Source organism: Pteronotus mesoamericanus, unplaced genomic scaffold (genome assembly GCF_021234165.1).
Source record: "Pteronotus mesoamericanus isolate MK-2021 breed Mesoamerican mustached bat unplaced genomic scaffold, CSHL_Meso_final scaffold_476, whole genome shotgun sequence".
In the NCBI taxonomy this organism is placed as follows: domain Eukaryota; kingdom Metazoa; phylum Chordata; class Mammalia; order Chiroptera; family Mormoopidae; genus Pteronotus; species Pteronotus mesoamericanus.
The window spans coordinates 1,239,311-1,260,789 of NW_026555318.1; the positions used below are offsets into that span (position 1 = coordinate 1,239,311).

At 50.4% G+C, this 21,479-nt stretch overlaps 1 protein-coding gene across 1 annotated transcript; it reads left to right on the plus strand.

Moving 5' to 3' along the window:
* The first annotated feature begins 10,649 nt into the window (after positions 1–10,649).
* Positions 10,650–14,292, plus strand: LOC129086945 (keratin, type I cuticular Ha7-like). Its single transcript, XM_054593691.1, has 7 exons — positions 10,650–11,141; positions 11,329–11,411; positions 12,177–12,333; positions 12,705–12,866; positions 12,955–13,080; positions 13,564–13,784; positions 14,178–14,292. The coding sequence occupies exons 1-7, from the start codon at positions 10,650–10,652 to the stop codon at positions 14,290–14,292; spliced, it is 1,356 nt and encodes a 451-aa protein (XP_054449666.1).
* The last annotated feature ends 7,187 nt before the right edge of the window (positions 14,293–21,479 follow it).

Below are 21,479 nucleotides of genomic sequence, written 5' to 3' on the forward strand. Positions count from 1 at the left end.
TCTAGCTGCTTCCATTGTAGCATTATTCTAACCACTCTGCTACACTGCCAGCTTTCTACCTAGAAAGAGTATGCACACTGATAAGGTCTGGAAGAAAGAACCGGGGAGAGCAGAGAAGGCTTCATGTAGCTGGTGGCACTTGAGACTGACTGGAAGGTCGGATAGGTGTCTACGGAGCCAAGGGGAGGGACAGGTGTGTGGGGGTCTGCAGGAGAGCAGCGGCCCCGCGGGGGGCCGGGAGTGGCCTGCTGGCTGGAGCAGGGGTTCCTGGGAAAGACTGGTGGAAATTAAGCTGAATTGGTAGGAAGGTCAGACTGTGGGGGGCTTGGTTACCCCACAAAGAGCCTGGCTGGACTCCCTCCTGCAGGCACTGGGGGCGCTGCTGCAGGACTTGAGCCCAAGGATGACGTGACTGGTGGGGTATTTTAGAAAGTTTCACAAAGGAGTGTAAACAGGGGAGCTGAGAGCCAGGGAGGAAGCCGATGAATAGCGTGGAAGAAGCTGAGGGGATCTCAGCTAAGGCAACGACAGTAGCAATGGAAAAATAAGGGAGCAATTGGAGGGACTCAGTGCAGGACCCACCTTGGCAATGGCAGATATAGAGGAGAAAGCCGGAAATAGGAATCTGGAGCACCTTTTTGAACCTCACCCTCCAAATACATGCAACAGTGCTTCCTTAATGAGCTGAGCTGATGTTTTTATTAAGGACCTGCCATCTGGACTTGCCAAGAAATGATGAGAAATGGATTGGATCCTGAAGCTGCCTGCGGCTATTTGGACATGATTCCACATGCCTGGCATGCAGGGTCATGAGCCTGACTGGGGACACAAACACACAGCTTAGCCGGCTGTGGTTCCTGGTTGGGGGGCTGTGTGTGTGTGTGTGTGTGTGTGTGTGTGTGTAAGATTTGAATGAGCTGAAATGCCAAGGTGCGGGGTGGGTCTGGGGGGCTTCTGGCTCCCTGGATGTCCTACGGAGTACAAACCAGCAGTTCTTAATTTCAATTGCTGTGCAAAATTGGTCTAGAAGGGGCTTAGCTTGATAAACATAAGAGACTGAACAGAACGCAATCTTTGGTTCTAGAATCCTAGGCCCACTCTGTCCAATATGGTAGCCACTAACTCCAGGATGCTACTTAATTTTTACTGAAGTAAAATGACGTGCAGCTGAGAAATCCAGATCCTGAGTTGCACCAGCCACACTTCAAGCGCTCAGTGCCTCCGCGGGGCTGGTGGTGTCGCCCCGGTCAGTACACACAGGGAATATTTTCGTTATTGTAGAACGCTTATTGGATGGTCCTGTGCTGAACTGTCAGAATCAAAAGGGACCTTCCCGAGGATCTGGCTCAGCCCCTGCCCCAGCTACAGGTGAGGAGCTTAAAGGCCCAGGCTGGTGGAAAAGCTGTGCTCCCAGACACACAGCCGGCAGGGGGGACTTGGAGCCAAGTGTTCTGACGCCAAGCCTAGCGGGTCTCTCTGAGTTTGTTATGCTTTCTCCAAGAGCCAAGGTTTATTATTCTTTCAGACAAATAAATATTTCCTCTTTCCCCTTCTTTCATGTCCCTGAGAGTAGAGACATTTTCTCTGAGACGCTGAAACTCCTTTCTGGGAATATGCTCCCTCTCAAATACCAACCTGCAAGCTCCGTACTCAGAATCTCTTCATTCTTTGAACCTTTGGCTCAGGAAGGGCACAGGCCTCAGGCTGTGGCCAGAGCTGTGGCGGCAGGGCTGGCAGGCCGGGAGCCCAGGCCGCTGGGCGGTACGCAGACGCCTGCCGGCCGCTTTCCCCCAGCCCACAGTGTCCAGTCCAGCCTGGCCTGTGTTCCCACACCTGTGTGTCACTCCGGCTTGCCAAGACCTGTCTGACCATCCAAATGCCCGTTAAAGCTTTTTATGTGAAACCAAGCCCCACAGCCCAGGGCCAGGAGGGCCGCCCCCTGCTGGGCACGGAGGGCGCCATCTTTGGTGTTGGCATGGGACTTCCAAGCTAGAGGCCTGCCTCTTCAGCTATCCTTCCTGCCTGACCTATCTCTCTTACTTGATGGGTGAGGAAGCCGTCGGCATAGGCTTTGGGAAATATGCCCATCAGCACCAGGACCTTCTGGAAACTGGACCCAGTGCTACACATACGGGGGATTCTCAAAGGAACGGTGTCCTCATATCAAAGCATTTGGCTTTAATTAGCTCCCATTTACAGGAAAGCGCGGGCAGGGCTATGGCGAAGTAATACAACCTTTGGCCTATTTGATGTTTGGGAGAAACTCCCACAGGCAGCAGGATCCTCTCTGAGTGGGACGGGGAAAAAAAGAACCTGGGTTTCAAAGGCACAACTTTCCCTGAGGCCATGAAAGAGCCTGGGACTCATGCCCGCCCCTCACTATCCGAGAGCGAGGCCCCTTTCTGAGATGGCAGTGAGGACCCACTGGGCAGAGCGGCTTCCAGGAGGCCTGGCCAGAGGGCGAGGCTCCCAGAGAGGAAGGCCCGGGGAGCCGGAAACAGTGACCGGGAGACGGGGCAGCTGTGGACTGAAACGCACCGAAGGACTCTCCCCCGCCCAGCATAGCGGGAACACTTCTACAGCATGACCAGAAAAGGGTATGCCAGGCGATAACTGGGAAAATCATCAACGATAAAATAATTCTCCTTGAGTTTCATAAATTTTAGCCTATGAATACAATAATCTCAATTTTGCTAAATGGGAAGTTCCCAAAATCATTTGACGTCTTATCTTTTTGGACCATTGGTTAAGTTTATTTCCAAACAGCCCTTTCCTTTGGCCAAGAGTAAGTAACCAAGTGCACTGGTGAGCATCTTGCCATGCTAGAGACCATCAGTGCCATGGGCTTCAGAAAACCTGGGCTGAGATCCCAGTCCTACTTGGCCACGCTGTGTGATTTGAGATCTCCTAACCTCTGTATATCTCAGTCTCCATTTCCCCTTTGGAAATGGGGATAATTCTACCTCCTTCCAGGAATCGTTGGGATGGAGCGCATCTGAAAGGCCTGTCACGATGCCAGTATATAGTGGTGGGTGCCCAGTATAAGGCTGGTTAAGGAAAACCTGCTTTGGCAGTAAGTGCCCGCGTCTTCTGATTTTTCTCAATGACTATGGCAGCTGAGTCACTTTTTGGATCCATTGGAAGCCCCAGTTTCAGAAATCACAGCAGCAGCAACAACAGCACAACCCCACACAGGCAGCTTTGCTCTGCGCCACGGTTACAGAAGCTCTGGATAGACTTCCGGGCTTGGTCTAAATGCCTCGGTACAGTGCAGGGTACAGCACCTGAGGCCCGGAGTTCAGTTCTTGCGTCCACCTGGGGGCAGCTCCCGGAGCTGGCTAAAGTTCTCCCCACGTGCTCTGCGGGATCCCATTTTCAGGCCCCATTCCCTGCTCTGTGCAGAGTGGTGGTCAGCAAACCACTGCTCACAGGTCAAATCCTGCCGCTGCTTCTTTTGGTCAATAAAATTTGGCCGGCACATAGCCACACCCATTGCTTTCCTAGGGTCAATACCTGCTCTGTGCCACAGGGGCAGAGTTGAGTTGCTTTAGAGCAAGAAAGCTGTCTGGCCAGCAAAGTCTAAAATATGTACTATTTGGCGATTTAGTAGAAAGGGCCAAATGCAGAGGAGAGAGGGTGCGCCCGACTTAGGAGCCCCAGGCCCCGGCCCTGGCCTGTGCCGACTTGCTCTGTGCCCCAGGAGCTCCCAGCCCCACTCTCCTCTGCACCTGAGGCAGGAAGGGGTTGAATGGGCTCTCGGAGCTTAGTTCTAACACCTTAGCACCCCTTCATTCTGTGCCCAGTCTCTCTGGCACCGCTGCCCTGAGAATAGAGCACTCCACGCTCAGTGAACTCTAGCTCTTCAAGAGGACCGCTGCGTCTTTAATGCCATGACACTCCAGAGAGACGCCAGATGATCGGTCACTCAGGGAGCAGAACTTCTCGATGGGGTGTCTTTAAAGAGATAACATAAAACATCCTGCTTAGCAACAGAGCACAGTAACAAGGAGCCCAAGGGCAGCTACCTCTCTCTTTTATGAGGGGGGGAGCTACTTGTGGAGACCGAATAACTCCTGGCTGTTCTGAAGGCAGTGGACCCGAGGACATCATGGCAGAAGCCTGCAGATTGCACCTGTGCCCTCTGTGGGTCGCTAAGCGGTCTGGGCAAGGAAGCACTCTCGCCCCTGAGTGCCCGGCCCTGGAAACCGAGCTACAGCTCAGCTTTCGAGGACCATGACTTCTAGCTGTAGCAAAAAGCCGTTGTTCTTCAAATTCTGTGAAATCTGTTTGAAGGCTCCTTGCCCCAGGCGGGCTGTGGCAAGCAGCTGCCATGGGAGCTCTGTGTCCAGGGGCTGCCCAGCTTGTTCCCTACCAACACGGGCACCTGTAACTGGCTCCGTGAAAGCTCCTCAGTGACAGCAAGAAAGAGACCAGGCAGTTCCTAACTGATCAGCCACCTGCAGAAGGCACAGCTGCTAGAGCAGGAAAAGGAGGGGCTGGGGGCCGAGAGGCAGCCCTGGAGCAAATGGCAGCTCCCCAACATGTGCTCCAATTGCTGCCCACACTCTGAGACCATCAAAGACCTGCCACAAAAGGTAAGGTGAGGCCTGGCGCTCTGGGATCCATGGCAGGGGGAGAAGGGTGAGTATCGGTGTAAGAGAAATGGAGGGTTTGCCTGGGGGGTGGCAGTCCACAAATGTTTGTGGAGATGCATTGCATTTGCCAGCAATAAACTTGGGTGTCAGAGGCCCTGCTACCTGCTGCTGCACCCGGTTCCGTTTGACCAGCACTGCGGCCGATGACTGGGATGAGAGGGCTCTGATCAGATACGGGTTTACTCCTTCACGGTCCAGATCTGCCTTATTTCAGGACTTGCCAACATTCATCTGGCAGCGAGTGATCTGTGGGTAAGTTGTTGTTCTAGGCGCTGTGGAGCAGGTGCTGCCTAAGGAGTGAAGCCGCACGCCTTACCTCGGCATTCAAGGCTGCCGTGTTCTGATGCCCACTTCTTTCTGTAGCTTGCGCCTTCCAAATCTTCTTCACACCTCCTGTGCGCCTGCTACAATGCTCGACCACCCCCAAAACATTGCTCACAGCTGCAGTGTTATCCTTCCCATCGTCTCATGTCCAAATTCTAGCTGGGCTTCCCAACCAGGTGAGCCGACACCACCTCCTCAGAGCCTTTCTGGAGGTGACCTCACAGGTTAGCCACCTTTGAACAACCCTCAGCCCCATATTTGAACCTCTCTTAGGGCATTTTCACCTCTCAGTTCTGCTTTGGAACCCCTATTCTGTGTGCAAGGTGGTGAGAGGGATGAAATACTCAACTTCATTTGAGAAAAAAAATTAATCCCATTCACTTGGTATTTTCTTTTCCAGGCTGGGGTTCTGCTGGCAGCCCGGCCCCTCTGTGTGGTGGTTTCCACCAGCCTCGTTTTTGTTTGTCGACAGCCATGGTTACGATATTTCTGACCTCACCATTGAATCCACTAGATGAGGCTAAGTAAACTGGTTGAGGTCAGGAAGCTCAGATGGCCAGGCTGGGCTGGGAAGTTTCTCAAAAATTATTCCTTCGAGCCCTTCCAACTCCCTCTGAGGTGAATATTACTGTTTCTTTCTAAGAACAAGTGCCCCTTTCCTCAGAGCCAACTAGGCGTCTGAAGTTTGCCGGGCATGTACGCTTGGTTCCCTCAATCCTCACAATGATTCTATGAGGCAGATAGAATCGCTCTTGCCATTTCTCAGTTGAAAAGATTCTAAGCTTAAAGAAATGAGTAGCTGAGCCTAAAGTCACAGAGCCGATAAGCTGCTGAGCTGTGACACGGGGCCATTTATCCCCTGCACGGTGCCTATGAGGAAGTGGATGAGGAGGCAAAGGGAGGTCAAGTGGGCCAGGCTCAGGGTCACGGGCACGGCTGTGCAGGCAGGATTCTGTGCGAGGCACCTCCCCTTGACGGCCGCACTGCTGCCCGGCCCTGGCCCAGGCCGCTCCACCGCTCCCCTTCCACACGGACCTACGGCAGAACGAGACACTGAGCCCCGCCGGGCTTTGCACTGTCGCAAAGATCAGCCTATTCCGTTGCAGACTTAAATATAAGACCTGGAACTCTAAAACTCCTAGAAGAAAAGGTAGGATAAAGTCTCCTTGACATGGGCTTTGGCAACGATTTCTTGGATATGACGCCTAAAGCACAAACAACAAAATAAAAAATAAACAAGCGGAGCTACATCAGACTAAACAGAGAACATGCATTTATGTATAGAGTGGGGCAAAAGTGGGTTTACAGTTGCGAGTGTGTGAAACACAGAGTTTATTTTTTGATTATTAATTATTGTGTTATTTTCCATACAAACAACTGTACACCTACTTCTGCCCTTCCCTGTATTTATTCATTCTGACAACACTAAGCTTTTAAAAGGGAATGATGGTGATGATTGGAGACCCTGAAGAGGAAGGCAGCTGACATTCATTAAGTGCCTACTGTGTGCTAGGCATTATGTTGGAAGCTCTACCCCCCCGGTAGCCTTCACTCTTACCAGCAGCCCCTTGTGAATATTATTGTAATGTTCATGGGAAAAAGCGAGTGCATTTCAAGGTTAAGTAACTTGGTTGAGGTCAGGCAGCTCAGAAATTGTGGTTTTTGGTATTTTCCATTTCCACTGCTGTGAAACAATAGAAAATGTGTGCACGGTCTTTGTCCCCAGTTGCTGGCACAGAGCTCCCAACACCCTTGTGTTTTCTGAAGTGATAAGAACACTAGGAGCATCTGTCGTTCTGCTATCTGTTTGGTCTTTGTCCCTGGTTCCGGCCTCAGAGCTCCTCAGTCCCGTGGAGTTTCCTGGGGGATACGACTGTCTTTTGTTCTAATGAGGCCACTTCTGGCGGGCTCCTAAATGGGGTCTGGTCATGAGAAAGACCAAGCTATTGTCAGAAGTCTGGAACTTTCTACCTCGTGCCCCAAGCTCCAGGACAGGGACTAAAAGCTGAGTTACTGGATCATACCTGTGTGATAAGCTTCCATAAAAATTGCAGCACCTTCCTCCATGCCTGGCCCTGTGTGTCTTGTCATCTGGCTGTTTATGTGTATCTTTTACTATGTCTTTTAAATAAGTCAGTGAACGTAATGAAGTGATCCCCTGAGTTCTTTGAGATATTCTACCAAATTTTAGAACCCAAGGAGGGGATTGTGGGAACCCTAATTTATAGCCAGTCAGTCAAATTACAGGTGACAATCCGGGAATTGCAAAAGGTATCTGAAGTGGGGACAGTTGTGTGGGGCTGAGCCCTTAACTTGCAGGATCTGACACTAACTCTAGGCCGATAGTGTTACAATTACAGGACATTTGAATGGTGACACGGAGAATTGCTTGGCCTGTGGAAAGCCCACATATCTGGTGTTGGAAGTGCTGTGAGTGTAAGAGTAAAGAAAAAACCGGAGTGTTTTTTCTAGACAGTTGCAAAGGATGACTAGTTCCAACTTTGATCTGCTCTTGGGCCACCAAAAGGGTAATGGGAAGAAAGGCAAGGCAACAAGTCTAAAGACCTCAGAGGGAGTGTGGCACCACCCTCACAGGCCCAGTGCGGAGCTTTGTCATAGACGTCTCCCTCACGCTAAGGCAGGGACTGTGTCTTCGGTAGATGCACTTGTAGTGTCTAGAGTATGTCACAGTAGGTAGAAAAATAACATTGGTAAGTGAATAAACATGGATTATGGGGCTGGATCTAAGAAATCAGATAGTAAAAATCCTATCTAATTAGAAAGAAAAGGTGCCTTTTCCATTCATCGAAACTTCAAGAGCTGCCTACCTAGAACAATACACTGATATGTTCAACCTCTGCTCTTAAGAGTCTTTATCGTTTTCTTGACCTATGATTTTCTTTGGCACGATTTCCTAACACCTAGGACACATGGCAGTAGGAGGCTGTGTACACAGGAGTTGTCTTCAGTCTTTGCATCCACTGCAATGTGTGGTGGGTGATGTTCCCATACAGAGCACAGACCGCTGCATGCCCCCATTCACTGTCCTGCAGCACAGAAAGGGTAGGCTGTGGGTCAGGTACAATTTTCAGGCGCTAGCCTGCAGCTCCACACCTTTCTCTCCCACTGGCCAAGATACACTCACAGGTAAAACACCATGCTTGAAAATAACATCTCGCGAGCACTGCTCCTCACTTCCATCTGCAGTAGACTTCTTGCCTCCGGAGATGGGTATTTCTGAAGTCAGAATTGGTCCAGAGGACTTTGTGCGCACAGACTGAAGAGTCCCATCCATCTCTCACTCTGTCCTCACCACTTCTTGTCACTGAACCTGGCTCACATCTGATCACCAAGGGCCACAGGGGCTCTTTTTAAAGGGCTGGGAAGTCAGGCAGTCCTAGGTATGAGGGCAAGGATCCTCACGCCAAGCTCATTTGAGAAAAATGCAAATCTGTGGAAACAAGTGACCTTACAAAGGGACAAGCAACATCACTGTCATTATGCAAAACAGCACACTCAATAGAAGCCTGAGCCAGGACCCTAATAGAGCTTCAGTAGAGAGGAGCATCATCCAAACATATAAAGCTTCAGCAGTGATGTTACAAAGTAACAACTGTTGTTTATGTTGAGGTGGAAGAAATCATGGACTTTAGCCAATGAATGAATCCTGCCAGAGAATAAGATCAAAAGGGGCGTTCTATTTAGCAAGTCAAAAGACACGACTTTAAAAGTCAAGTTCTCCGGTTCACAGAGAAGCTACGGCTGAGCTGGGAAGGAGTAGCAAAGGGGTGTCTGAAGATGAAACCTTTGCACATCACACCCAGAGGCCTCTGGAGGGTGGGATGGCCTGGCCTGGGGATGTCTTCTAATTACGGTGTCTGTAAAGGCTTATTCATTGTCGAGCTCCGAGTAACCCGAGGCCAAACCTGGCTACTAGTTACCTTTCCTTAAACACCCGATCTGGACTGAATTCTGTATTTCTTTTTGATAGAACTCCCATGGCCTATGCTTCACCTATACATAGCTCGTCCCTATAGAGGTGTCTGTTCATTTTTTGCTCAACATTCAAAGCACAAATATTCATTTTCTTGAAGATCTTGTTAGAACCACTTTTTTGGGGGGTCTTACTCCACATTAGGTCTTGTTCAGTCTTAGGAGCCTATCTACCATCTGCTATGAATTTTGAGAGAAGACTTTGGAAACTTTACCAGTCAACTATCTTGGTTCCCTGCTACCGAGAGCTAATAGTACCGAGAGCTAGTAGGGTGTGGGATGTAGTACACAAATTTTGGAAATAGAACTGTCTCCTGGGCATCTTCCTGTATGGTCCCTGGAGAGACCCTGCCCTATTTCTTTGGTACCCTTATACCTGTATTTTCTGAGGCACGAGGAGAAATAATATAGAATGTCAGATTCTTGTTTTATCTCTTAATTTCAACTCCTTGCCCAGTTTGTAGACCTTTTAATCTTTCTTAGTTCTGGCAATGACACAGTTGTTCTGTCGAGGAAGGGCAGGGGTGGGCTGGTGGTCAAGTTGACAAGAACAAGAGTAGGCTCTGGGGTCAAAAGGAACTGACACTGAGATCAGGCTTGGCCACTGTGTAATGGGGTTGATCGTAGGAAAATGACTTCACATCTCTGTCCCTAGTGCCTGCTTCTTTCTTTCTTTTATAGAATTAAGATAATAACACACCCCACGTAGGATATGGTAAGAACCATTCGACAATAGCATTGATCAATCCCCTACCACATACTGTAAGGTCTTACAGACTTTAGAATCAAGGAAGTGGGCAGGAAGGGGATCCATGGTGACTCTGGGAACCCGATGCTGGAGTTTCAAGGTCCCGTTCTCATTTGGGATTAAAAAGATTATTGTTCATTTTTGTTTGTTCCTGACTTCCTGAGCTCGCCGTTCTTGGTCCAGGTCAGATGTGATTTTCAGGGTCACCCTCACACCGATGATCTTCTCAGATGCCTGTGGCCACCCAAGTGGCCTGATGGACTTCACATCAGGCATATGGCACAGTGCCCAGCATATAGGATGGGCCAGGAGATGTACGTCAAATGAATGGACTTATCAAAGTCTTATTGCCCCTCAAGTGAGACTGAAAGGCAAACAAGTGAAGAAAGAAGACACATAGGACCTATTAATAACCCAAATCATAACATCTAGTAACGAGGAACCAGTACAGGGAAGGCTGGCTGAGAGTTAACACAGATAGGGCCACTGTGGGCATAGGGGTTTGTCTCTCCTGCTACTCCAATGACCAGTCGCAATAGTCATGCCTTAGAGAGGACAAATCAACAAGGTGGGCCAACCTCCGGTCAAGGTATAAACATCTGATGGCTAACACGACTTTTGTTCTTTGGAAAACAATAAAAACTTCTGACCTCCCACCATCAGACGACTTGGTATCAAAGACACAGGAGGCACCTCAGATCATCAACATTCCTTTAATGAGGTGAGGAACTCTTACTGGTGAACTCAGCAGCTGAGTAACAGGGTGACGGTACAACAGCAGGCCAAGAATCAAGGCCATGAGGTCAAAGCACTGAGCCCACGCCCACTGGGATGGGGTATAAAAGGCCTCGGAGGGAAGGGGGTTCTCAGACGCAGAGTCTTGCCCTTTCCAGCTGCTCTGAAACTCCCGTGTAGCCTCAGCCCACACCATGGCTTCCTTCTGCACCCGCTCATGCCAGCCTCTGGACATCGCCAAGGCTCACGGAGAAGGAGATGTCTGTGTCTTCCCCGCTGATGTTGGGGGCGAGCCTGTGGTTGAAGCCAAGGCTGCCTCCCTGGGCCTCTCAGCCACCCTGGCCCATGCTACCCACGTCCGCGTGGGGTCGACCCCTCTGGGCCGACCCAGCCTCTGTCTGCCCCTCAGCTGCAACACCGCTTGCCCCTTGCCAGGGACCTGCCACATTCCCGGCAACATCGGAGTCTGCGGCCCCTACGGCGAAGGCTCCCTGAACGGGCACGAGAAGGAGACCATGCAGTTCCTGAACGACCGCCTGGCCAACTACCTGCAGAAGGTGCGCCAGCTGGAGCGGGAGAACGCGGAACTGGAGACTAACATCCGGGAGTGGAGCCGATGCCATGAGACCACCGTGTGCCCCAACTACCAGTGCTACTTCCGGACCATCGAGGAGCTGCAGCAGAAGGTGCGGCTTGGAGTAGCTGGGTGTGTGCTGAGTCTGAGGGAGGTAGAGGGCATCACAGGCAAAAATCGCTGAAGGCTCAAAGAGCTTTGGGTCCTTGGCTTTCTTGAGCAGGAGTGTGGACAACACACATAGGGCCGAGCCCAGAGTGTGATGTTTGTGTGCGAATGGTCTTCCTGTTTCTCCTCAGATCCTGTGCAGCAAGGCTGAGAATGCCAGGCTGGTTACCCAAATTGACAATGCGAAGCTGGCTGCGGATGATTTTAGAATCAAGTAAGTAAGGGCTGCAGAAGGCCTGAGTACCTCCTTCCTCCACCTAAGTCCCAGTGTCTAATTGTTTGTTGAATGAGTGGATTACTGCTCTGTTTCTTCCTCCCTAAATTACCAGATTAAGAAAATTAACAGAAGCTAGAGGAGAAAAAACACTATTAAGTTGATAATGTATGGCATAGCCTAGTATTATTCCTACTTCATTTGTTCCCTAAAATGGAAGGTTAAGGCTCTCTGAGCTCATCACCCAAGAGCAAAATAAGATGATTTTGAAAGCAAACTGAGTAAGGATAGCCACTGAATTTCACGTTCAGTTGGAAGAGCCACTTACAGGTGGGTCAGCGTCCAAACTTACCTATGAAGCTCTCAGACACCAGGCATTACCACTAAATAAAGGTGAAAGATGACCAAACAACCCAACACAAGGAATAAGGGGCAAATCGAGGTCCAGTCTCCTGACTGTTGCTTATCCTATGTGACAATAGCCCATGCAATGGCGTGAGCCCTGTCCTGAGTCCTAAGGCGCACAATCTTAGGCAAGTCAACTGATCTTTCTGAACCACGGGTGCTTCAATGCACAATGGTAAAAATATAACTGTGTGACTGCTTCACTAGACCACGAACCCTTTGGAAGAGGGGCTGTGTGTAATTCCTCTCTGAGCACAGTGAACAAATGAGGATCTGAGGTTGTGAGGAGGCGGGAACCGGGGTCGGCCAAGAGGGGCTCTCGTGGGCACCTTGTTGACCTTGCACCTCTTGTGATGGAAGGCACGAGAGCGAGCGCTCCCTGCGCCTCCTGGTGGAGGCGGACATGTGCGGGACGCACAAGCTCCTGGATGACCTGAGCTTGGCCAAGGCTGACCTGGAGGCCCAGCAGGAGTCCCTGAAGCAGGAGCAGCTCTGCCTCAGGAGCAGCCACGAGCAGGTCTGGCCCTGTGGCTGCAGCCTCAGGGGGGAGGGTGGTGGGCAGGAAAGGGAGCATCTCCCACCCTCTGGCTCTAGGATTGTGACCTGGGCTCAGTTGGCATCAGGGTAGTAGGTCGATCTGGGTTTGAGTCAGGTGGACTCTGTGGGATGGGGCAGAATGGGGGTTTCTTTTCTAAAGGTTTGCCTTATGAGTTCGGGGCGGGGGTCTCCCAGTGGGCTCCTCCCATTGGCCCCAGCAACAAGACCTTTCACATCAGCGTGTATGTGGGGTCACCCCTCATACTGCTTGTCAGGACAGGGGTGCAGATGCTGTCTGCTCTGCCGGAAGCTCTTTTCTCACATAGGGTGTGGGTTCTTCTGTCCCTGAAGGAAGTGAACACTCTGAAGTGCCAGCTGGGAGACAGGCTCCGCATTGAGCTGGACACGGAGCCCTCCGTGGACCTGAGCCGGGTGCTGGAGGAGATGCGGTGCCAGTACGAGGCCATGGTGGAGACCAACCGCCGTGACGTGGAGCAGTGGTTCCAAGCCCAGGTGAGGTGGGGCTGCGGAGCGGGGGGCAGGGAAGCCCGGCTCCCACCTGGGCAGGGAGATGGTCACGTCTCTGTGTGCTGCGCTTCAGTCCGAGGGCATCAGCCTGCAGGCCATGTCCTGCTCTGAGGAGCTGCAGTGCTGCCAGTCGGAGATCCTGGAGCTGAGGTGCACGGTGAACGCCCTGGAGGTGGAGCGCCAAGCCCAGCACAACCTGGTACGGGCCCTCCTTCACCCTTGATGTGCTGCGAGTGCCGCAGCCCTGGCCCGGGGGCGGCATCTCTGAGAAGTCTGCCTGATCAGTTCCATTAACATTAAGTTAGGGCTCGATCTGGGTTCCTCTCTCCCTGGTGGAGGTGACTTGCTGCAAAGGCTAGTTGGACCCAGAAAACAGTTTCTATTAAAAGTGCAATCAACTTCTTCAGAACAAGGTGTAGGGGCTCAGGCAATCATTTCACAAGATTTTGCTGGGTTTCTACTTCACGTCAAGTATTGGGGTATTGGGGGGGGCATGACACAGTTCAAGTTAGATTTTTGTTGTGTATGTGAAAACACACGGTCACGCTGATAGTGCTTTCTCCGGAGCTCTGGGCATGCCCGCGGCTGCTTAGACTTCGCCCCCTGCCTGGTGGGTTTGGCCATGATTTTCACTCCTGCCTTTTTCATCCCCTGGGACACTCTCCCCAATTTCCCACCACAGAAAGACTGTCTGCAGAACTCCCTGTGTGAGTCTGAGGCCCGCTACGGCACCGAGCTGGCGCAGATGCAGAGCCTGATCAGCACTGTGGAGGAGCAGCTGGCGGAGATCCGGGCCGACCTGGAGCGGCAGAACCAGGAGTACCAGGTGCTGCTGGATACAAAGGCCCGGCTGGAGGACGAGATCAGCACGTACCAGAACCTGCTCGAGAGCGAGGACTGCAAGTACGTGTGATCTAGGCAGTTCCTGGCCAAGCCACATTCCTGACTGTCAGATTCCTCAGAGATAACAGATGCGCTCCGGGAAGGAGATCTCATCCTAAGGGACGGGCCTCGCTTAGTGACTCATTTACTGTTGCTGGTGTGCACACACTGTACTGTTTATAGACTGGTGCACAATTGGTAGCCGGGTCCCTAAGCCATGCTCCCCGAGAGGACACCTGGATATGGAAAGACACAGCTGAGTGTGGAAGGGGGCCTGATGAAGGAGCTTCTGTTGGGCTGTGTGGTTTGTCTGTGGCAGGCCTTTCCTCTACCATGTTGGTCTGGCCCTTTCTGTCCCCATCACTGAGACATCTTATTTTTCATGTCTAACTCCTCCTTCTCTCTCTCCTGCAGACTTCCCTGCAATCCCTGCTCTACACCCGCCTCCTGCACCCTTCGTCCCAGCTGTGCCCCGCCCGCCTGTGGGCCTTCCTCAGCCGGCGGAGCCTGTGCTGGGGGCTCATTCTGAGGGTCTGAGTTCCAGCGGAGGAGGTTGGGGCCGCTCGCACTGGGGCTAGGACTGCCCTCACCTTGCCTCGTCTTCTAGAAACGCCAAACTACTGAAGGCCTTTTCATCGAATCGCAGGGCAGCAGATACTTCTGAGTAGTGGCTTCCTTCTTGTGCCTTAGGCTGATTATTTTTTCAATGTTCTTTCGTCTTCCATGAAAACTATTGTTTTGTCTGCTCCAGTCTCGCTTCTTGAATTTTGGTTCTACTCCAGTGCTTCAAAATCTTTTAAAATGTAATTGAGCTCCTGTATTAAATGGCGAATAAACCTCCTTCCTGAATCAAGGGCTGTCCTTCCTGTGTTTGGCTGTGTGTGTGTTGTGATAAAGAGCCCTGGCCCCTGAACCCTTGCACAGTCACTGGCCCTGACATGTCGCTGCCAGAATCTCCGTGGGGTCTGAGTCCCAGGATGACTGACGGTCCTTTGCCGACACGGGCTCTGTCTTTACCTTGCCCATCGATCCCTACAGACTGGCGAAAGGAAGCTGTGCTGGTTGCCAGGTTTGAATTCCTTCAGAACAGCTCAGAACTAACATGTCCCTACTCTGCTTCTGGCATCTTCAGCCTCTTGGTATTTTGTTCAACAGCAAAACCACACAAATCAGAGTTCCAGTCCAGTCCAAGGGAGGTCACGTTGAAAACTGCCTTGGCCACGTTGCCGAGTTTTTCTCTCATTTACACTGGCCCCTTCATGGAGGCATGGGATTTCCTCCTGCCCTTAAACACGGAGGCCCAGACTGGGTCCTGGGGACAGCGGTCTTGGTTCTGGCCCACTGCTGGGACATGGTTTTCTCTAGAGAGACGCTGCTGTCGATGTGTGTGCTGTTTCCTCTGCTGCACCCCCCAGTGCTGGTGTGGGGACTGCAGTGGCCACGGGCTCCCAATGCCTGCCTGCGTCTTGGAAGTGGCTGACGTGGGCCGAGGTGCTTCATGGCCAGACTCAGTGGGAGAGCATTTGGGGAGCGGCCCCCTAGAGGCTGTGCTCCTTCCATGCTGTGCTAGTCAGTTTCACTTTTTGGCAAGTGCTGAGAGTGTCCGGCAGAATGAAGCTCTCAGATCTCCACTTGCCCATGTCCCCTGGTCCAAAGACCAGTGAAAAGTTGGCCCTTCTTCAGGGCAGGACAATGCGGGTGGCAAGGGCATGTGCTCTGGAGTTGGGCAGCCTGGGGCTCACACTCCACCTCTACAACGCCAGCTGAGTGAGGTTGGCCAAGTCACTGCACTCTCCTGAGACCCACTCCTCAGCTGTAACATTAGAATAATTGCACTTCCCTCTCATTGCTGTTGACAGATAATCCATACAATGTTCCCAGCCTATGGAAGGCGCTCAGTGGACACTGGCTTACGGGGCTCCCTGGGAACCAGCAGGGACAGTCTTTTCTTCCTTGAGGGAAAGAGGGGCTGACGAGGTGGTCACAGAACCCACGAGTAGCGCAAGGGGCCACAATTTCCCATGTCGGTGGCCGGGAAGTTGGTCCATACTCCCACCCACATATAAACCATCATGAAAACCACCCACCACGGTCATTAGGGGTTCAATTTCTCACTCTAAGTGGCCTAAGCGAAATTTTTAATGAAGTGTTCTTTGGGCTGTCAGAGGACAAGAATGTCCATTGGGTTACTTCAGGCTTCCTTCTATCAAGTAACCACCAAGAGTCATATGTTTAAGGAGTGGCCTCGACCCCTGCCTGTGCCAGGGCCATGGAAGTCTGTTCTGTCCCCCACTTCCCTGGCCCGGTCTCACCCTGAATAAACTCAAACTTTGGGACACTCACGGCTACAAGGTGTGGCAGGAAAGGCTACCCAGACACAGGGGGGACTGCGGGCTAGGGAGGCTGGCAGGTGGCTGGCTCAGGGCTCCCTCTGGCACCAAACCCCAAGCACTCCTCTTCCTCAGGGCGATACTCCCATCAGCACACCACGTTCCCCTCTGTGGCGAGGCTGCATCACCCTATGGTATCTGGTTTTGTTTTGGTCACAATAATTTGAGCCAGATTGATTATTTTCCTCCCCCGAGACGTTTGCTGCCTGGGCTTGCGGTCAGGCCCGGCTCTGAGCCACCTAGCACTAACCCCATTGGTCTCAGTTAACCCGCCCTGCACTCCCGATGGGCTGGATTGTACTATTTCGGTCCAGTCGGGTCTCTTCAGGCCCTTCCACCCACCACTTGTTTTTTGACTCCAAATGCCATTTTCATCAAATCCCAGCAAAGTGGAAAGGCACAGGGTGGGTGGCTGCAGGCCCCTGGGGACAGACGCTGGCAGTCACTGACAGAACTTTGGGAACAGACCGCCACTTCTGCTCCCAGCACTGTCCATGCCAGGAAGCTGAGAAAATCAAGGTGGAATTCTGGACTTTCCAGAATGAGAGCATTTTTAGTCATATACGTATACGTGTACGTGTGTGTGTGTGTGTGTGTGTGTGTGTGTGTGTGTATGTGTGTCCCATCATGTGTGATACCTAAGCCCTGCCTTGTCCTCTTCCCAAGAACAAAATCAAATTTGTCCCTTCCGATGCCCACTTACAATAATCTTCACAAGCTCATCTTTCCAATCAGTTTTTCATCCATGGCTTTTCATTCAATGAGTATTTAAATAAATACATCTCACCTTCTCACTTCATGTTGTTTTAACTTTCAAAAATATAACCACCAGCCCTGGCCAGGTGGCCCAGTCGGCTGGAACGTCATCCACCAAAAGGCTGCAGGTTCAGTCCCAGGTGGGGGTACGTACAGGAGGCAACCGACTGATGTTCCTCACGTCTACATTTCTCTCCCCCCCCAACCCTAAAAGTCAATAAACATATCCTCAGATGAGGATTAAATATTTTGTTAGAATATGAAACTCATTTTATGACTAAAAGCTCATCTAGAATATAGATTGTGCTTGTTTTCAAAAGACACTCCCTCTAATCAAAGTATTTCTGTTTTGAAGATTCCCGATGCCGGGCCTCTCTACTGTCACTCTCCCGCCGAGAACCAGGGCTCCCGTTCAGGTGGGGCCCCTGGGCTAACTCAGCCTCTCTGCCTGCCTGCAGGTAGAAGAAACCTTCGCAGCTCAGGGGAGTGCCCAGTGCACCCACGGAGCCCCGGTGGCTCTCTCCTGCTCCAGGCGGTTTGCTCTGACCCTTGGTGGGCGGTCCCATTCCCTACATTTCACGCTCTCCCAACCTGAATTGCGCTTCTCTCCCTGGAACCAGCTCTTTGCCTTGACTTCTCAGCTTCCCTTCCCATCTCATTATTGTCCCAGGAACCCAGGGGTGACCTCAAGGACATTTTGGCGTGCCCTTCCCATCTTTGATCTCCCAATGATAGCAAATCTCTCAGCCTTATAGAGTCCTTTTATAACATCTCTGTCCTCCAGCCCGTCCTTCTTGTGGCCACTGCTGGCAGCTGGATTTGGTTTCCATTACATGCTGCCAGGGTTCTCGTAAGAGCCTCCTCCTGCCAATCTTTCAAGTTCCACGTAAGTCTCTTTGATACTCTCCATCCCTAACACTGTGACTTCTCCTTCCTCGGAGTTACATGGCCTAGCTCTACTGCTGTCGATTTTTTGAGAAGTGAAAATTTCTCTGATTCATCTCCGCACCCTCTGTGGAGACTGGCGAGGGCATTGCCATGGTAGCAGCTCATGCATGTTGGATCATCTGGAGCAGGTCGCTGGGACAAGGGCACTGATGGCGGTAAACCCTGCCATGGTGAAAACTGCCCACAGCTGTGCACATAGGTACATATCTACCTGCTTCTTAATCCCAACTTATCCGAAATTTTATTCGAAGGCCCCCACTTGAGGGTGGTAAGAACTACAGGGGGATGTATTCAGAGGAATGTACTCAGGATGGCAGGCAAGGGGACTTAGAACCATGCTAAATGAAGAACCAGGAATGAGAGGCTTCCAGTCAAGATGGCGGTGTAGGCAGACATGGCTCGTCTCTTTGCACAACCACATCAAAATTACAACTAAAATATGGGACAACTGTCACTCAGAAATGTCAGAAATTGAGTTGAATGGAAGTCTGACAACTATGGAATTAAAGAAACCACATACATCCAGGCTGGTAGGAGGGGCGCAGACACAGAACAAGCTGGTCTCTAACCCATGTGTGGTGGATAAAAATTCAGGAGGGATATCTTGGGAGTGAGGAGCCCCAGCCCCACAGCAGGCCCCCCAGCCCAGGGTTCCAGAGCTAGGAAGATAAGTCCCCACAACTTCTGGCTGCAAAAACCAGTGAGGGTTGAATGAATGGAAGAAAGTTCTGGAGCCCCAAGCAGTTCCTCTTAAAAAAACCACACATGAACTCACCTACTCAGACTCATTCTCTCTGAGCTTCAGCACTGGGGTGGCAGCTTGAACAGCACCAGTGGCATACTGGGAGAGGCTGAAGTGTCTGGCATCAGGGCCAACAGAGGCCATTGTCCCTTTTCTGGGCTCTCCCCCTACAGATGCACAGAACGAGCAGGCTGGTGCCATATTTGAGGTTCCATCAACCTGGCTAACACTATTTGATACACCTTGGAGATCCTCAGAGACTCCACCCTATCCAATTTATGGCCCACCCAAGCTACCTTTCCCTAGGAATAACTGGTCTTGCTCATTCTTCACAGCTTCCTAAATCCTATCAAACAAGCAACAGCTGGCCTCAGTGAACTCCAGATTAGCAACCAACAGCAACCAGATTAGTTTCACAATTTTGCTTTGCCTGGGAATCTCCAAGTCCAGCACAAGTAGCAGACATCTCAGATTGCTTTATAGCTCTGGCAGGGCAGCTCCAGGCAAAACACAGGTTGGGGCTGAGCTTGGCCTGTACCACCTGAGAAACCTCAGAGCCTCTGCACCCAGCAGACAGCAACGGATCACTTTGGAGCACCACCACTCTGCCCCTGCACAGCTGATCCTCCGTGGAGGGTGGAAGTTGGTGGTCAGTGGTCACAGCTGATCCTCGCAGCTGCCTGGCCTGGGTAAATCCCTCCCATTGATTTGTCAACAGCAACCAAGCCTCAACTATAAGAGGAGAGGGAACTCAACCCACATGAAGGGTGCACCCCGAGTACCCAGCTTTGGTGATAGTGGTGGCTATGCCACTGGACCCTACAGGACACCTACTGCATTAGGCCATACTACCAAGAAAGAGAATCAAAGCAGCTCTACCTAATATGTATTAGGTATAGGTATTCCTATATATTAGGTATTCCTAGGTATTCCTATACCTAATACATAGGAATAAACACAGGGTGGCTGCCAAAATGAAGAGACATGACCCAAATGAAAGAACAGATCAAAAGTCCAGAAAAAGAGGTAAATGAAATGGAGATAAGCAATCTCTCAGATGTAGAGTTCAAAACACTGGGTATAAGGATGCTCAAGGAACTTAGTGAGGACCTCAACAGCATAAAAAAGATCCAATCAGAAATGGAGGATTCGCTAATTGAAATAAAGAACAATTTACAGGGAAACAACAGTAGAGTGGATGAAGCTAAGAATCAAATCAATGATTTGGAACACAAGGAAGCAAAAAACCAACCAATCAGAACAACAAGAAGAAAAAAGAGTGCAAAAAAATGAAGGTAGTATAAGCAGCCTCTGGGAAAATTTCATGAGGTCTAACATTCACATCGTAGGAGTGCCAGAAGGAGAAGAGAAAGAGGAAGAAATTGGAAATCTATTTGAAAAAATAATGAAAGAAAACTTCCCTAATTTGGCCAACAAAATAGACATGCAAGTCCAGGAAGCACAGAGAATCCCAAACAAGATGGACCCAAAGAGGACCACACCAAGACACATCATTAAAATGCCAAATGTTACAGATAAAGAGAGAATCTTAAAAGCAGCAAGAGAAAAGCAGAGAGTTATCTACAAAGAAGTTCCCATAAGACTGTCAGCTGAGTCTCAAAAGAAACTTTGTAGTCAAGAAGGGACTGGCAAGAAGTATTCAAAGTGATGAAAAGCAGTTCTTTTAATCCAGGTCTTAGTGACCTAAGACCTAGATTACTCTATCCAGCAAAGCTATCACTTAGAATGGAAGGGGAGATAAAGTGCTTCCCAGACAAGATAAAGCTAAAGGAGTTTATCATCACCAAGTCATTGCTGCATGAAATGTTAAAGGGACTTATTTAGGAAAAAGAATATCAAAACAATGAACATTAAAACGACAACAAACTCACAACTATCAACAACTGAATCTACAAAACAAAAACAAACACCCAAGCAAACTGAGCAAACAACCAGAACAGGAACAGAGTCATAGGTATAGGGGATCAGTTGGAGAGTTATCAGCTGGGAGGGGGAAGGGAGATAAAGGGAGAAAAGGTGCAGGGATCAAGAAGCATAATTGGTAGGAACAAAATAGACAGGGGGATGTTAAGAAAAGTATAGGAAAGGGAGAAGCCAAAGAACTTACATGCACAACGCATGCACATGAACTAAGGGGGTGGGGATCACTGGAGGAAAGGGGGTGCCAGGCGGAGGGGGTAAAGGGAAACAAATTGGGACACTGTAACAACATAAGCAATAAAATATACTTTAAAAAACACTATAGCTAGGAATAGGAAATAGAAAGATGAAAAAGAAAAAATTCCTTCTGTAGCCTATATTCAAGTGAGAGCACAGACAACAAATAAATAAATAAACAAGATAAAAACCCCCCCAGGAATGAGAAATCACACAGCAGTCACAAAGAGCTGAAGGTCTGCTATGGGGCAGAATCACTGGATTTATCCTCTCTGAGACCCTATGGGGTAGAACAAAATGTAAATTAACTACAGGGTAAACTCTCTGACTTATTTGCTAATGTTATTATCAGTGTCCAGCACCAGTTCCTGCTCAGCACAGGTAGGTACTCAATAAAGACTTGTTGAATAAATGAATAAAACAGCGCATGAAAACAATAGGTAAAAATAGCAGGGAGGCAGATTTGTCTCTACATAAGGAACTTTCTAAAAAGCTCAATGCTGTTAAGTCTTAAGGCAAGGCTGGCTGTTATTTATCTCTTAGTTCCACGTCCTGCACAAAGCCTGGGATATCTGAGCCACAGGGGCCAAGGTGGCCAACGATGGGATGAGTCATCCTGGGGAACGGTGGTCCGGGCAGCTAGTTAGAGGGAGGTTATCAGAAAGGATTTACTGCCAAAGTCTAGACTAGAGGACTTTGGGA